Below are 13,560 nucleotides of genomic sequence, written 5' to 3' on the forward strand. Positions count from 1 at the left end.
TTGTTGACATGACCGCCTCCCCTTCCCGGTTCTTCCATAGCTAATTTGATCCTTCTTACCCCTACCTGCTTAGTCCCTCCCATCCTTTTGTTTGAAGCAATGAAATGCTTCCTTAATGTGTATGTGACCAATAAAATTTGATTTGATTTACATCCTTCATTTGATAGGGTGGTGACCACCAGCTCCGCCTTGTCACCGCCATCATGCGCCATCTATTGATGCTAAAGACTCAGACAGAGGACAAAACAGAGGAAGCACACAGGTTGGCAACCCTTCTCCTCACTGCTCTCCACATAACAGGGCAAAACTGCATCCTGAAAGTACACATTCATCATTTGGTTTGTGTGAATTAATCACCATCCAATGATTACTCTCTTTAGTCAACAGTGACAGCATCCAGCTCATGAGAAAGTTAAAACTTTAAGCCAAGACTGTTTTTAGAAGTCATATGGCAGTATGTCTTTTCTGGACATCTCATTGATGCGAATGAACTACAAAGCTTTCTTTTGAAGGACATGCGAGAATGTAAAGAATGTGTCATGTAAAAGTGATTGATAATACTCCCTGTGGTCCTATGGATTATGTTGTTGTGTGCCTCTGGTCACGAGGTTAGCCCATTGTCCAGAATCCAAAGTAGACCTTAGGTCTTTGTCTGTTTAGACTGATGGAATGCCCTGTGGTCTTGACGCAAACACAACAATAAGAGGGATAACTACCCAAACGTGTCTTCATGCTAGATGAAATGCTTTTAACAAACAAGTAGTCTTTAAAAAGTTTCATGATTGGAAGAAAACAATGACATGGATGTAGCCTATTCTTAAGAACGAAACCATATTTATCATTTGTTAATCCTTCCTACATGCTATAACCAACAACTTAACCACTGTCCTTTCTCATTATTTTTCCTCATGTCTTCCTTCTTCTCCTCCAGCCACGCCATCAACCTGCTGAGTAACCTGCCAGTGTCATGTCTGGATGTGCTGATTGACTTGCCGGTCCAGGGGGGCCAGGAGGAGTACAGCGGGAAAAACATGGACGCTGTGCAGGTGCTACTGGACTTTATGGAGAAGAGGATAGACAAGGTAAGAACTGGTGGACCAGAGACATTGGGCGAATCCCTCCACTTAAGTCAAATGTTCACTTAAAGTCACTTACATTTTCACTGAGGCGGCAGGTAGCCTAGTGGTTAAGAGCATTGGGCCAGTAACTGAAAGGTTGCTGGTTCAAATTCCCGAGCTGACTAGGTAACAAATCTGTCTGTGCCCTTGTGCAAAGCACTTAACCCTAATTGCTCCTGTAAGCCGCTCTGGAAAAGAGCATCTGTTAAATAACTTAAATGTCTCTCACTGACATCAATGCACGTGTAAGTGAAAATTTGACTTCAGTGGAAGTTAGGATTCGCCCCATTGTGTGTGTTTGAGATATCAGACTACACAGAATCACTTATCTACAAACCAAGCCTTGCCGATTCTGCGTCTTTCTTCAAACTGATTGCTTGATCTCCGTGGCTGCTATTACAAACCATGCCAACACTTTTGCATTTCCTCTTGACCAACAAGTTAAACAAAACAATGTTTCAAGCCAAAGTAGAATTAACCTCAATGACGCAGTCCATCAGTGGCTTCTCACCCACCATTTAAGGAACTGACTATCTAACTGTTAGAGGCCATTCAGAAATTCATATGGCTGTTTATGTAGTAACGTCATTCTCTACTGAACAAGCCAATGAAATGATGTGGAAATCCTGGCCATCCTATTAGAAGCTGTCCACACAACATAGAAATGTAATTACTAATACATTCCTGAATAGTTATTTTGCTAATGGTCCACAATCCAACTGCTACAGTGCCTCTGTGGGCATGCCTGTCGTCACTCGCCTCATGTGTGTCTCATTCCAAGCAGGGTGCCAACTACAAAGAGGGGCTGACCCCAGTGCTCAGCCTGCTGACCGAGGGCTCCAGGTACCACAGGGAGATCCGCAGATACATCAAGACACAGGTAGGGTGCTGGAGCTAGAGGGGCCTTTGAACATAGAGTTTGAACATACACTTTATGGGCATGTTCTAATCTATCCTGTACTTTTTGTGACATTTTGTGCTTATACATAAAAAGTGATGCAAAATTAAGATCTTCAGAATTAGTGAAACTACTTCATCAGTGTGAAATACATATATACAGAACAAAAATCTAAATGCAACATGTAAAGTGTCGGTTTCATGAGCTGAAATAAAAGATCCCAGAAATGTTCCATACCCACAAAAAGCACATTTCTCTCAGATTATTTGCACAAATTTGTTTACCTGCTTGTTAGTGAGCGTCTCTCCTTTGTCAAGATAATCCATCCACCTGACAGGTGTGGCATATCAAGAAGCTAATTAAACAGCATGATCATTACACAGGTGCACCTTGTGCTGGGGACAATAAAAGGCCACTCTAGAATGTGCAGTTTTGTCACACAACTCAATGCCGTAGATGTCTAAAGTTGAGAGAGTATGCAATTGGCATGGTGACTGAAGGAATGTCCAACAGAGCTGTTGGACAGAGAATGTAATGTTCATTTCTCTACCATCCATAAGCCGCCTCCAACGTTGTTTTATAGCAGTGGTTCCCAAACTTTTTATAGTCCCGTACCCCTTCAAACATACAACCTCCATCACACTCTCAAATGTTGTTTTTTTGCCATCATTGTGAGTCTGCCACACACACACTATATGATACCTTTATTAAACATAAGAATGAGTGTGAATTTTTGTCACAACCCGGCTGGTGGGAAGTGACAAAGAGCTCTTAAAGGACCATGGCACAAATAATAATAATCAATAATTTCCCTCTTTATTGAGCCATCTTGCATATATACCCTTATTTGTTCATCAGAAATTGTGAATAACTCACTACAGGTTAAATAGAAGGGTGTGCTTGAAAGGGTGCACATAACTGCAATGTTGTACTGGAGAGAGTCTCAGTCTTAAATCCTTTTCCACACACAGTCTGTGCCTGTATTTAGTTTTCATGCTAGTGGGGGTTGAGAATCCACTCTCACATAGGTACAGTTGAAGTTGGAAGTTGACATACACTTAGGTTGGAGTCATTAAAACAAGTTTTTCTACCACTCCACAAGTTTCTTGTTAACAAACTATAGTTTTGGCAAGTCGGTTAGAACATCTACTTTGTGCATGACACAAGTCATTTTTCCAACAATTGTTTACAGACAGATTATTTCACTTATAATTCACTATCACAATTCCAGTGGGTCAGAAGTTTACATACACTAAGTTGACTGTGTCTTTAAACAGCTTGGAAAATGTCATGGCTTTAGAAACTTCTGATAGGCTAATTGACATAATTTGAGTCAATTGGAGGTGTACCTGTTGATGTATTTCAAGGCCTAGCTTCAAACTCAGTGCCTCTTTGCTTGACATCATGGGAAAATCAAAAGAAATTAGCCAAGACCTCCACAAGTTGTAGACCTCCACAAGTCTGGTCCATCCTTGGTAGCAATTTTCAAACGCCTGAAGGTACCACATTCATCTGTACAAACAATAGTACGCAAGTATAAACACCATGCGACCACGCAGCCGTCATACCGCTCAGGAAGGAGACGTGTTCTGTCTCCTAGAGATGAACATACTTTGGTGCGAAAAGTTCAAATCAATCCCAGAACAACAGCAAAGGACCTTGTGAAGATGCTGGAGGGAACAGGTACAAAAGTATCTATATCCACAGTAAAGCGAGTCCTATATCGACATAACATGAAAGGCCGCTCAGCAAGGAAGAAGCCACTGCTCCAAAACCGCCATAAAAAAGCCAGACTACGGTTTGCAACTGCACATGAGGACAAAGATTGTCCTTTTTGGAGAAATGTCCTCTGGTCTGATGAAACAAAAATAGAACTGTTTGGCCATAATGACCATTGTTATGTTTTAAGGAAAAAGGGGGAGACTTGCAAGCCGCAGAACACCATCCCAACCACGGGGGTGAAGCACAGGGTTGGCAGCATCATGCTGTGGAGCTTTGCTGCGGGAGGAACTGGTGCACTTCACAAAATAGAAAATGATGTGGATATATTGAAGCAACATCTCAAGACATCAGTCAGGAAGTTAAAGCTGGAGCAAGGAGGCCTACAAACTTGACTCAGTTACACCAGCTCTGTCAGGAGGAATGGGACAAAATTCACCCAACTTATTGTGGAAGGCTACCCAAAACGTTTGACCCAAGTTAAGCAATTTAAAGGCAATGCTACCAAATACTAATTGAGTGCATGTAAACTTCTGACCCACTGGGAATGTGATGAAAGAGATAAAAGCTGAAATAAATCATTCTCTCTACTATTATTCTGACATTTCACATTCTTAAAATAAAGTGGTGATCCTAAGACAGGGAATTTTTACGAGGATTAAATGTCAGGAATTGTGAAACTGAGCTTAAATGTATTTAGCTAAGGTGTATGTAAACTTCTGACTTCAACTGTACCAGGAGCTGTGCCAGGCCCACCACGTCTGTTGACTCATCCAGCTGTAACGCATAGAATTCACTGGCTTGTATGCAAAGCAGTAATTGTTTTAAAACATCTCCTGCCATGTCACTGATGTGTCGTGAAACAGTGTTTGAAGGCATTGTCTGTATAGTTTTTTTTGTGCCTTTTCCCCCAGCATTGTCCCAGCCATATTTGCGGCAGCAGGAAGAATTAAGTCCTTCACATTAGTATGGGGCTTGCCTGTCATAGCCACTCAGTAACTCACCATATAAGATGCTTTTAGCCCCTTCTTATTAATGGTATGTGTTGCTTTTATACATGTCTTACTACTCGAAAGTCGTCTTAATTCTCGCTCAAACTCTAGTGGCTTATTTTTCAAATTGACATGTTTCGTTCTAAATGTCTGTGCAAGAGTGAAGGTTTCATTGAGTTGTGAGAGTACTTTTGCACATATAACACACTGTTGCTGAGGAAAGGCACTACTCTCAATATAAGTGAACCCCAAATCAATGTAGTTCTCATCATATTTGCGCCTCTTCGATGGTCCAACGTCTCTGTCTGTTTGGTGCTTTCCCGGGTATGGGGCCAGTAGCTCTTCAGCTGCATCAGATTCACAACATATTCATCAGACATGTCACCCATTGAGCCTGTTTGGGATGCTCTGGATCGACGTGTATGACATCGTGTTCCAGTTCCCTCCAATATCCAGCAATCAACAGACTGATCAACTCTATGTGAAAGAGATGTGCTGCATGAGGCAAATGTTGGTCACACCAGATACTGACTGGTTTTCTGATCCATGTCCCTACCTTTTTTTTTATAGGTATCTGTGACCAACAGATGCATATCTGTATTCCCAGTCATGTGAAATCTATAGATTAGGGCCTAATGAATTTATTTAAATTAACTGATTTCCTTATATGAACTGTAGCCCAGTGAAATTGTTGCATTTATATTTTTGTTCAGTGTATTTATTTCACTTATCTTACAACATATCTTACAAAATCTGTCTAGATTACATTTCTTCTAACATATCCTCCAGCAGTGGCAGATGGATCATTAGCTGGCCTGATCACTCAGTTCACTAGTCTAGTGTACTACAGTGTTCATTTTCACTGTGGCTCTGCCCCCGTTGGCTGTATTTGTCTCCAGGTACTGCCCCCGCTGAAGGAGGTCAAGGTCAGGCCGGAAATAGGGTCCACCGTTAGGAACAAGCTGGTGCGCCTCATGACCCACGTGGACATGGGCGTGAAGCAGAGCGCTGCAGAGTTCCTCTTCGTCCTCTGCAAAGAGAGTGGTGAGAGAGAGACACTGAGCAGGCTGTATGATAGGGATGTGCACGGTTATTCGAATAGCCGAACGGACTTTTTTCATTCATTTTTGCAGAATAAAAAATATATAATAATGATTTACCTATTTTAACACTGAAAAGGTTTTTTCTAAATTAAAATATTAATGTTACATACAGGGATATACCATTACATTTTAAAATGAATCATTTAAGAAAACGACAAACGTCATAGTTTTATGACGTGCACACCGTAAATGTGTAGCTTGTTGTTTATGTTGGCCAATCAAAGCGGCAAAGATGCTTAATGTGTAGCAAGTGGAGTGACTGTTCACTTAATGCAATGCATGATGGAATAAAATAACGGAATTAAAAGTTAGCAAAAATGAGAAGGAGTAGGCTACAACAATTAACCAACAGGTAGGCTGTTGATTTAACTGAATGGGGTGGCGGAGAAAGTGCAGTATGTGGCCTCAATTATCCTGGCTAGCGATAGCTGGCTATCCTGGCTAGCGATAGCTGGCTATCCTGGCTAGCGATAGCTGGCTAGCTATAGCCGACTATCCTGGCTAGTGATATCTGGCTGGCTATCCTTGCTATCGATAGCTGGCTATCCTACATTGAATGCGGTGTTTGTTAGACCATGGACATCCCACAAATTGGTCTTTTCACAAAATTGTCTGTAGGGTCCAAACGGTTTGGCCTATAAGCTATTTATGACACCTCTATGGGAAGGTGAGACGTACATGTCGGTTGTTATGCTCTAGGACGCCTACAGGCCTCACAAGACTCATCTGAATGTCCCCTGGTACCAGTTGAAAGAATGAATGTAAGTATACAGTACCAGTCAAAAGTTTGGACACACTTACTCATTCAAGGGGTTTCTTTATTTTACTATTTTCTACATTGTAGAATAACAGTTTAGACATCAAAACTATGAAATAACACATGGAATCATGTAGTAACCAAAAAAGTGTTAAACAAATCCAAATATATTTTATATTTGAGATTTTTCGAAGTAGCCACTATTTGCCTTGATGACAGCTTTGCACACTCTTGGCATTCTTTCAAGCAGCTTCATGAGGTAGTCACCTGGAATGCATTTCAATTAACAGATGTGCCTTAATTTGTGGAATTTCTTTCCTTAATGCATTTGAGCCAATCAGTTGTTGTGACAAGGTAGGGGTGTATACAGAAGATAGCACTATTTGGTAAAAGACCAAGTCCATATTATGACAAGAACAGCTCAAATGTGACCCGTTTCAGGAAAATAGGCATATGTCGCGGGTCACTACTTCACAGGAGAATTGTTTGAACGTCATTTTTTTTATTATCAAAATGTGTATTTTTTTTTGCCAGGAATGCCTTCTCAAACTTGTGAACTTTCATGTGCCTTAATAACAAACCTGTATGCCATCTGTAAATACTAATACAATTGTTAATTTACGAGCCTAGTTGGTTTAGACACAGAAAAAGTGAGCAACCTTCCCGCTAGCCATGATTGGCTGAGATGAGTGGGCTGGACATGCCGAGAGATGATTTTGGATTGGTCTGCCATATAGCATGCTTTTGTCTATTTGAGCTATGTCTAGTATGTCAGTATGTCTAGGTAATCCTGTCTAACACGGCTTTAAAAAAAACATGTATCTTGTATTAAAACTGCATAAGTGTTGCTCACCACATTCTGGAGGACTGAAATCAGTGGAATTTGAGTATGATAGCAAAGGAGATGGGAGAAAATACCTGTCTCCGGATTACATCTTCAAACTAAGGGCAACGATGGCATCTGACAGGAGACGCGTCCAACCATGAATGATGTATAGGGCTAAGATAGTCTAGCTAGCTACGTTTTCAGATATTACACGTTTCTAATTTTAACAGAGACATTTGCCTGGCTAGCTATAGCCTAATGTTAGCTAGCTAACATTGATTGGTTAGCTACCTGCAGATTCATGCAGGGTAGTAACGTCATGAGTTGTGATTATGGTTCATTGTTTACCTAGCTAGCTAGCTATGTAAAGTTAGCTGGCTGGCTCGTTAGCTAGCTAATGTTACGTGTATGACCTTATTTTTTGTATCTCAGAGCCATTTACTTAGCTAGCTATAGACTAAGGTTAGCTAGCTAACATTGAACCTGGTTGGTTAGCTACCTGCAGATTCATGCAGGGTAGTAATGTCATGAGTAGGGATTATGGTTCATTACCAAGCTAGCGTGCTAGCTACATGTCTTAATAAAAGACTCCACTATGCAAGTAACCATTTCGGGTGTGTTCTTAAATTCAGTCTGGCCATCTACTCCGATTTCAGAGCACTCTAGTCTGAGTGTGGCACAGAGCACTGAATAACTGATGAATTTACAAACGCTCAACACCCGTTGAATATGACCGGTGTCAGTAAATGTCAGCAAAAAAGCGTAGTTGAATTGTTGCCAGCAGCACAGTGTTCTTAATAACATGAAAACAGCCTACCCAGCTCTGCTAGGGTGAGTAAAATGGTCAGAGTGGGGTGTTCTCTAGTTATGTGTCTGGAAGTAGCTTGCAAGTTAGCCAGTTAGCTTGGGTGCTTGACCGCTGTTGTGAGGTCAGAATGTTCGGATCAACCCTGCTCAACGCGAAACGTTCTGAACTTAAGAACGGACAATCTGACAGCACAGTTGCAGTCCCCAGCGCTCTGGATAACATAACAGCCTAACCAGCTCTGCTAGGGTGAGTAATGTTCAGTGAGCTGTTCTCTCTCACTTAGATGTCTGGAAGTAGCTAGCAAGTTAGCTTGGATGCTTGACTGCTGCTGTTAGTACTTTCGGATCCACCCTTAAAGAGATGGGTGTGGCTAAAGCTTAAGAGGGTGTGAACGATGCTGAATGGGTGTAGACAAAGAAGGGCTCTCCAATAGTAGTAACAAAACAGTCAAAGGCCATTTTCTCAAAAGTGAGTTTAAAAGTTAATTAACTTTCAAAGCAGAATAACTTTCCCATTGTTCACCAACTGTAGTGTATGATATACCATTTTGTAGCTCTGAGTCTCTACTTAAAAAGAAAAAGAAAATTTACCGATTTTTTTTGAGCCGGTCGTGCACAAATAAGCAAAGAGAAACGACAGTCCATCATTACTTTAAGACATGAAGGTCAGTAAATACGGAAAATTTCAAGAACTTTGAATATTTCTTCAAGTGCAGTTGCAAAAACCATCAAGCACTATGATGAAGCTGGCTCTCATGAGGATCACCACAGGAAAGGAAGACCCAGAGTTACCTCTGCTGCAGAGGATAAGTTCATTAGAGTGTCTAGCCTCAGAAATCGCAGCCCAAATAAATGCTTCACAGAGTTCAAGTAACAGACACATCTCAACATCAACTGTTCAGAGGAGACTGCGTGAATCAGGCCTTCATGGTCGAATTGCTGCAAAGAAACCACTACTAAAGGACACCAATAAGAAGAAGAGACTTGCATGGGCCAAGAAACACGAGCAATGGACATTAGACCGGTGGAAATCTGTCCTTTTGGTCTAGATTTTTGGTTCGAATTGCTGTCTCTTTGTGAGACGCAGAGTAGGTGAACGGATGATCTCCACGTGTGGTTCCCACCGTGAAGCATGGAGGAGTGATTGTCTAGAGGTGCTTTGCTGGTGAAATTGTCTGATTTTTATTTAGAATTCAATTCACACTTAACCAGCATGGCTACCACAGCAAGACGCCATTCCATCTGGTTTGTGCTTAGTCCCACTCATTTGTTTTTCAACAGGACAATGACCCGACACACCTCCAGGCTGTGTAAGGGCTATTTGACCAAGAAGGAGAGGGATGGAGTGCTGCATCACATGACCTGGCCTCCACAATCACCCGACCTCAATCCAATTGAAATGGTTTGGGATGAGTTGGAAAGCAGAGTAAAGGAAAAGCAGCCAACAAGTGCTCAGCATATGTGGGAACTCCTTCAAAACTGTTGGAAAAGCATTCCAGGTGAAGCTGGTTGAGAGAATCCCAAGAGTGTGCAAAGCTGTCATCAAGGCAACGAGTGGCTACTTTGAAGAATTTAAAATCTAATCCAATATTTTTTGGTTACTACATTATTCCATATGTTATTTCATAGTTTTAATGTCTTCAACATTATTCTACAATGTAGAAAATAGTACAAATAAATAAAACCCCTTGAATGAGTAGGTATTCTAACTTTTGACTGGTACTGTGGAGACTGTTTAGTGCCAAAAATAAGGGGTTACAGACATGTAAAAAATAACATAATAATAACACATTTTTCCTGATCTTTCTTATCTCTCAGATATACAGTGAATTCGGAAAGTATTCAGACCCTTTGACTTTTTCCACATTTTGTTATGTTACAGCCTTATTCTAAAATGGATTATATTGTTTTTTCCCCCTCAATCTACACACAATACCTCATAATGACAAAGCAGAAACAGGGTTTTCAACAAAAAAAATTACAAATGTAATAAAAATCAAAACTGAAATATCACATTTGGATAAGCATTCAGATCCTTTACTTTGTTGAAGCCCCTTTGGCAGCGATTACAGCCTTGAGTCTTCTTGGGTATGATACTACAAGCTTGGCACACCTATATTTGGGGAGTTTCTCCAATTCTTCTCTGCAGATACTCTCAAGCTCTGTCAGGTTGGATGGGGATTGTCGCTGCACAGCTATTTTCAGGTCTTTCCAGAGATGTTCGATCGGATTCAAGTCCGGGCTCTGGCAGGGCCACTCAAGGACATTCAGAGACTTACATTTAAGTCATTTAGCAGACGCTCTTATCCAGAGCGACTTACGACTTGTCCCGAAACCACTCCTGTGTTGTCTTGGCTGTGTGCTTAGGGTAATTTTCCTGTTGGAAGGTGAACCTTCGCCCCAGTCTAAGGTCCTGAGTGCTCTGGAGCAGGTTTTCATCAAGGATTTCTCTCTGTACTTTACTCTGTTCATCTTTTCTCGTTCCTGACTAGCCTCCCAGTCCCTGATGCTGAAAAACATCGCTACAGTATGATGATGCCACCACCATGCTTCACCTTAGGGATGGTGCCAAGTTTCCTCCAGACGTGACGCTTGGCATTCAGGCCAAAGAGTTTAATCTTGGTTTCATCAGACCAGAGAATGTTTTTTTCTCATGGTCTGAGAGTCCTTTAGGGGCCTTTTGGCGAACTCCAAGTGGTCTGTCGTGCCTTTTACTGAAAGTGGCTTCCATCTGGCCACTCTACCATAAAGGCCTGATTTGGTGGCGGGCTGCAGAGATTTCTGTCCTTCTGGAAGGTTCTCCCATCTCCACAGAAGAACTCTGAAGCTCTGTCAGAGTGATCATCGGGTTCTTGGTCACCTCCCTGACCAAGGCCCTTCTCCGCTGATTGCTCAGTTTGGCCGGGCGGCCAGCTCTAGGAAGAGTTTTGGTGTTTCCAAACTTCTTCCATTTAAGAATGATGGAAGCCACTGTGTTCTTGGGGACCTTCAATGCTGCATAAATGTTTTTGTACTCTTCCCCACATCTGTGCCTCGACACAATCCTGTCTTGGCGCTCTACAGACAATTCCTTCGACCTCATGGCTTGGTTTTGCTCTGACATGCACTGTAAACTGTGGGACCTTATGTAAACAGTGCCTTTCCAAATCATGTCCAATCAATTGAATTTACCACAGGTGGACCCCAATCAAGTTGTAGAAACATTTCAAGGATAATCAATGGAAACAGGATGCACCTAAGCTCAATTTTGAGTCTCATTGCAAAGGATCTGAATACATATAAATAGTATTTTTTTTATATATATATATTTGTTTTAATTGGAAAGCACTTTCAAGGGAAAACAAATATTTAATCTGTTTTAGGATAAGGCTGTAAGGTAAAAAAATTGAAAAAGTCGATGGGTCTGAATACTTTCTGAATGCACTGTAGGACAGACACTTCGGTCCCACCCAAAAAAAATCTAAAGGATTTTTTTTCTGTTCCATGTAGTGAATGTGTTTCTATGGGCTAATGGCAGTAAGGCCAAGTAAAATGTATGAAACTCTATTTTATATACTTCAAGGGGTCTTAAAATTCTAAATCAAATACCAAAATTATCCTTGTTATGACCGTCTTTAAACGGTTTTTCGAATATCCAACAAATATTCATGATACTATTCGAATAGTGAAATTATTTCAACCCCCCATCCCTACATAAAGTACAGTTGTCCATCGTGTTGTACTGATTTCTCCCCCTCTAATCCTTCAGTGGACCACCTGTTGAAGTACACTGGGTACGGTAACGCAGCAGGACTCCTGGTAGCTCGAGGCCTGCTGGCAGGGGGGCGAGGAGAGACTCTCTACTCAGACGACGAAGACTCTGACACCGAAGAGTACAAATCGGCTAAACCTTTGTGAGTAGGCAGAAGCTTTGAATACATGACCATAGACTCGCATGCCTTGCTTTGAATTACTAAATGTATGGATTAAATGTTGGGTTGGCTTTAGGGTGTGTCATGGGAGTGCCACAACATTTATTTAACTACAACAGAATCCATTGGACCAAGGGGTGTTTCATCAATCACTTTTACGTGACACCACTTAAGTGCGACTAGTGGCCAGGGCTGTTCGATGTTGGTTCTGGAGTACACTTCTGGCTTTCATCCTCTCCTTCTAAAAAGGGACTTATTCAGACAAGGGACTTATTCAGACAAGGGACTTATTCAGACAAGGGACTTATTCAGACAAGGGACTTATTCAGACAAGGGACTTATTCAGACAAGGGACTTATTCAGACAAGGGACTTATTCAGACAAGGGACACCAGGTGAGTGCCATTATCTTCCAGGTATTAACAAAAAACAGAAGTGTTTTGGCCTTCCAGAATTGAACAGCCCTGCGTTCTAGCCAAACATTCAGGACAGTCAAGCATTGGGTCATTTTCACCATCATTATTAGGCTGTCATTGTAAATAAGAATTTGTTCTTAACTGACTTCTTAACTGTCTAGGTTACACATATTACGTCTTCTCTCTGTCCTATCTCTGTCTGTCTCAGCATCAACCCCATCACGGGTCACGTGGAGGAGCACATGCCTAACCCCATCGAAGACATGACTGAGGAGCAGAAAGAGTATGAGGCCCAGAAACTGGTCAACATGTTTGACAAGTTGTCAAGGTAAACCAACCACCACACAACCTCATCATGTATGAATGCAACAACAACTGTGTTTGCCAGCAGTGTTTCTATTCATTGTAACCCTCTATGCCAGATTATTAACCTTTCTGAATTATATAGCTTTGTATCCTGTTTGAATGATTCCCTATGGCTTATTATTTGTCCCCCTGAACCTGAACGTCTGCTGTCTTCATTCATACTGGCCTTTCCTTAGCAAGCAGCACCTAGCGCTACTCAGAGAATGATGTGGATGCGAGGCTGAGCGACACTGAGCGCGCTCCCTGCCAACCATTTCATTTGAGGAAGAATCTCCTGCCGTTAGCCCCGGTGCTCAATTAGGCCCCGGCCATACCACCTCGGCCGCCGCTGCATTCAGCTCGAGTCAATGGAAGCCGCCGCCGTTGGCGTGCCGCTGCTGCATCATTACCAGAACGCCGTTAATTAGCGTCCTAATTGGCCCACACTATGGGGTCGGAAGCCCTCGGCTCCTTTCTACTCCTTTATGTGGTACTTTATGTCAGGGTTTTTAATAACGTGTCTACTTCCCTTTATTCACCTTTCTCCTCATTCAGCCCACGAGCCAAACAGTGTACGCTAACTGACAGGGGAGTAGGACTGAGACATAGGCACAATTAGAGAGAAGAGGCATTGGTTTTGGGGTGGAGGGGTGAATATGTTTACAGACA

General features: G+C 41.9%; 1 protein-coding gene across 4 annotated transcripts in view; it reads left to right on the forward strand.

Moving 5' to 3' along the window:
- The window catches only part of LOC129866860 (synembryn-B-like), a 30,241-nt gene that overhangs the window by 6,674 nt on the left and 10,007 nt on the right, over positions 1 to 13,560 (forward strand). For 3 of the 4 annotated variants that reach the window (XM_055939848.1, XM_055939846.1, XM_055939847.1), the window contains 6 exons: positions 168 to 262; positions 932 to 1,082; positions 1,900 to 1,998; positions 5,627 to 5,771; positions 11,969 to 12,113; positions 12,755 to 12,874. In XM_055939848.1, the coding sequence (XP_055795823.1) occupies positions 168 to 262; positions 932 to 1,082; positions 1,900 to 1,998; positions 5,627 to 5,771; positions 11,969 to 12,113; positions 12,755 to 12,874 (755 nt within the window). The remainder of the gene's footprint in view (positions 1 to 167; positions 263 to 931; positions 1,083 to 1,899; positions 1,999 to 5,626; positions 5,772 to 11,968; positions 12,114 to 12,754; positions 12,875 to 13,560) is intronic. The other variant, XM_055939849.1, reaches the window with a different exon arrangement.

Source organism: Salvelinus fontinalis, chromosome 12 (assembly GCF_029448725.1).
Source record: "Salvelinus fontinalis isolate EN_2023a chromosome 12, ASM2944872v1, whole genome shotgun sequence".
Classification (NCBI taxonomy): domain Eukaryota; kingdom Metazoa; phylum Chordata; class Actinopteri; order Salmoniformes; family Salmonidae; genus Salvelinus; species Salvelinus fontinalis.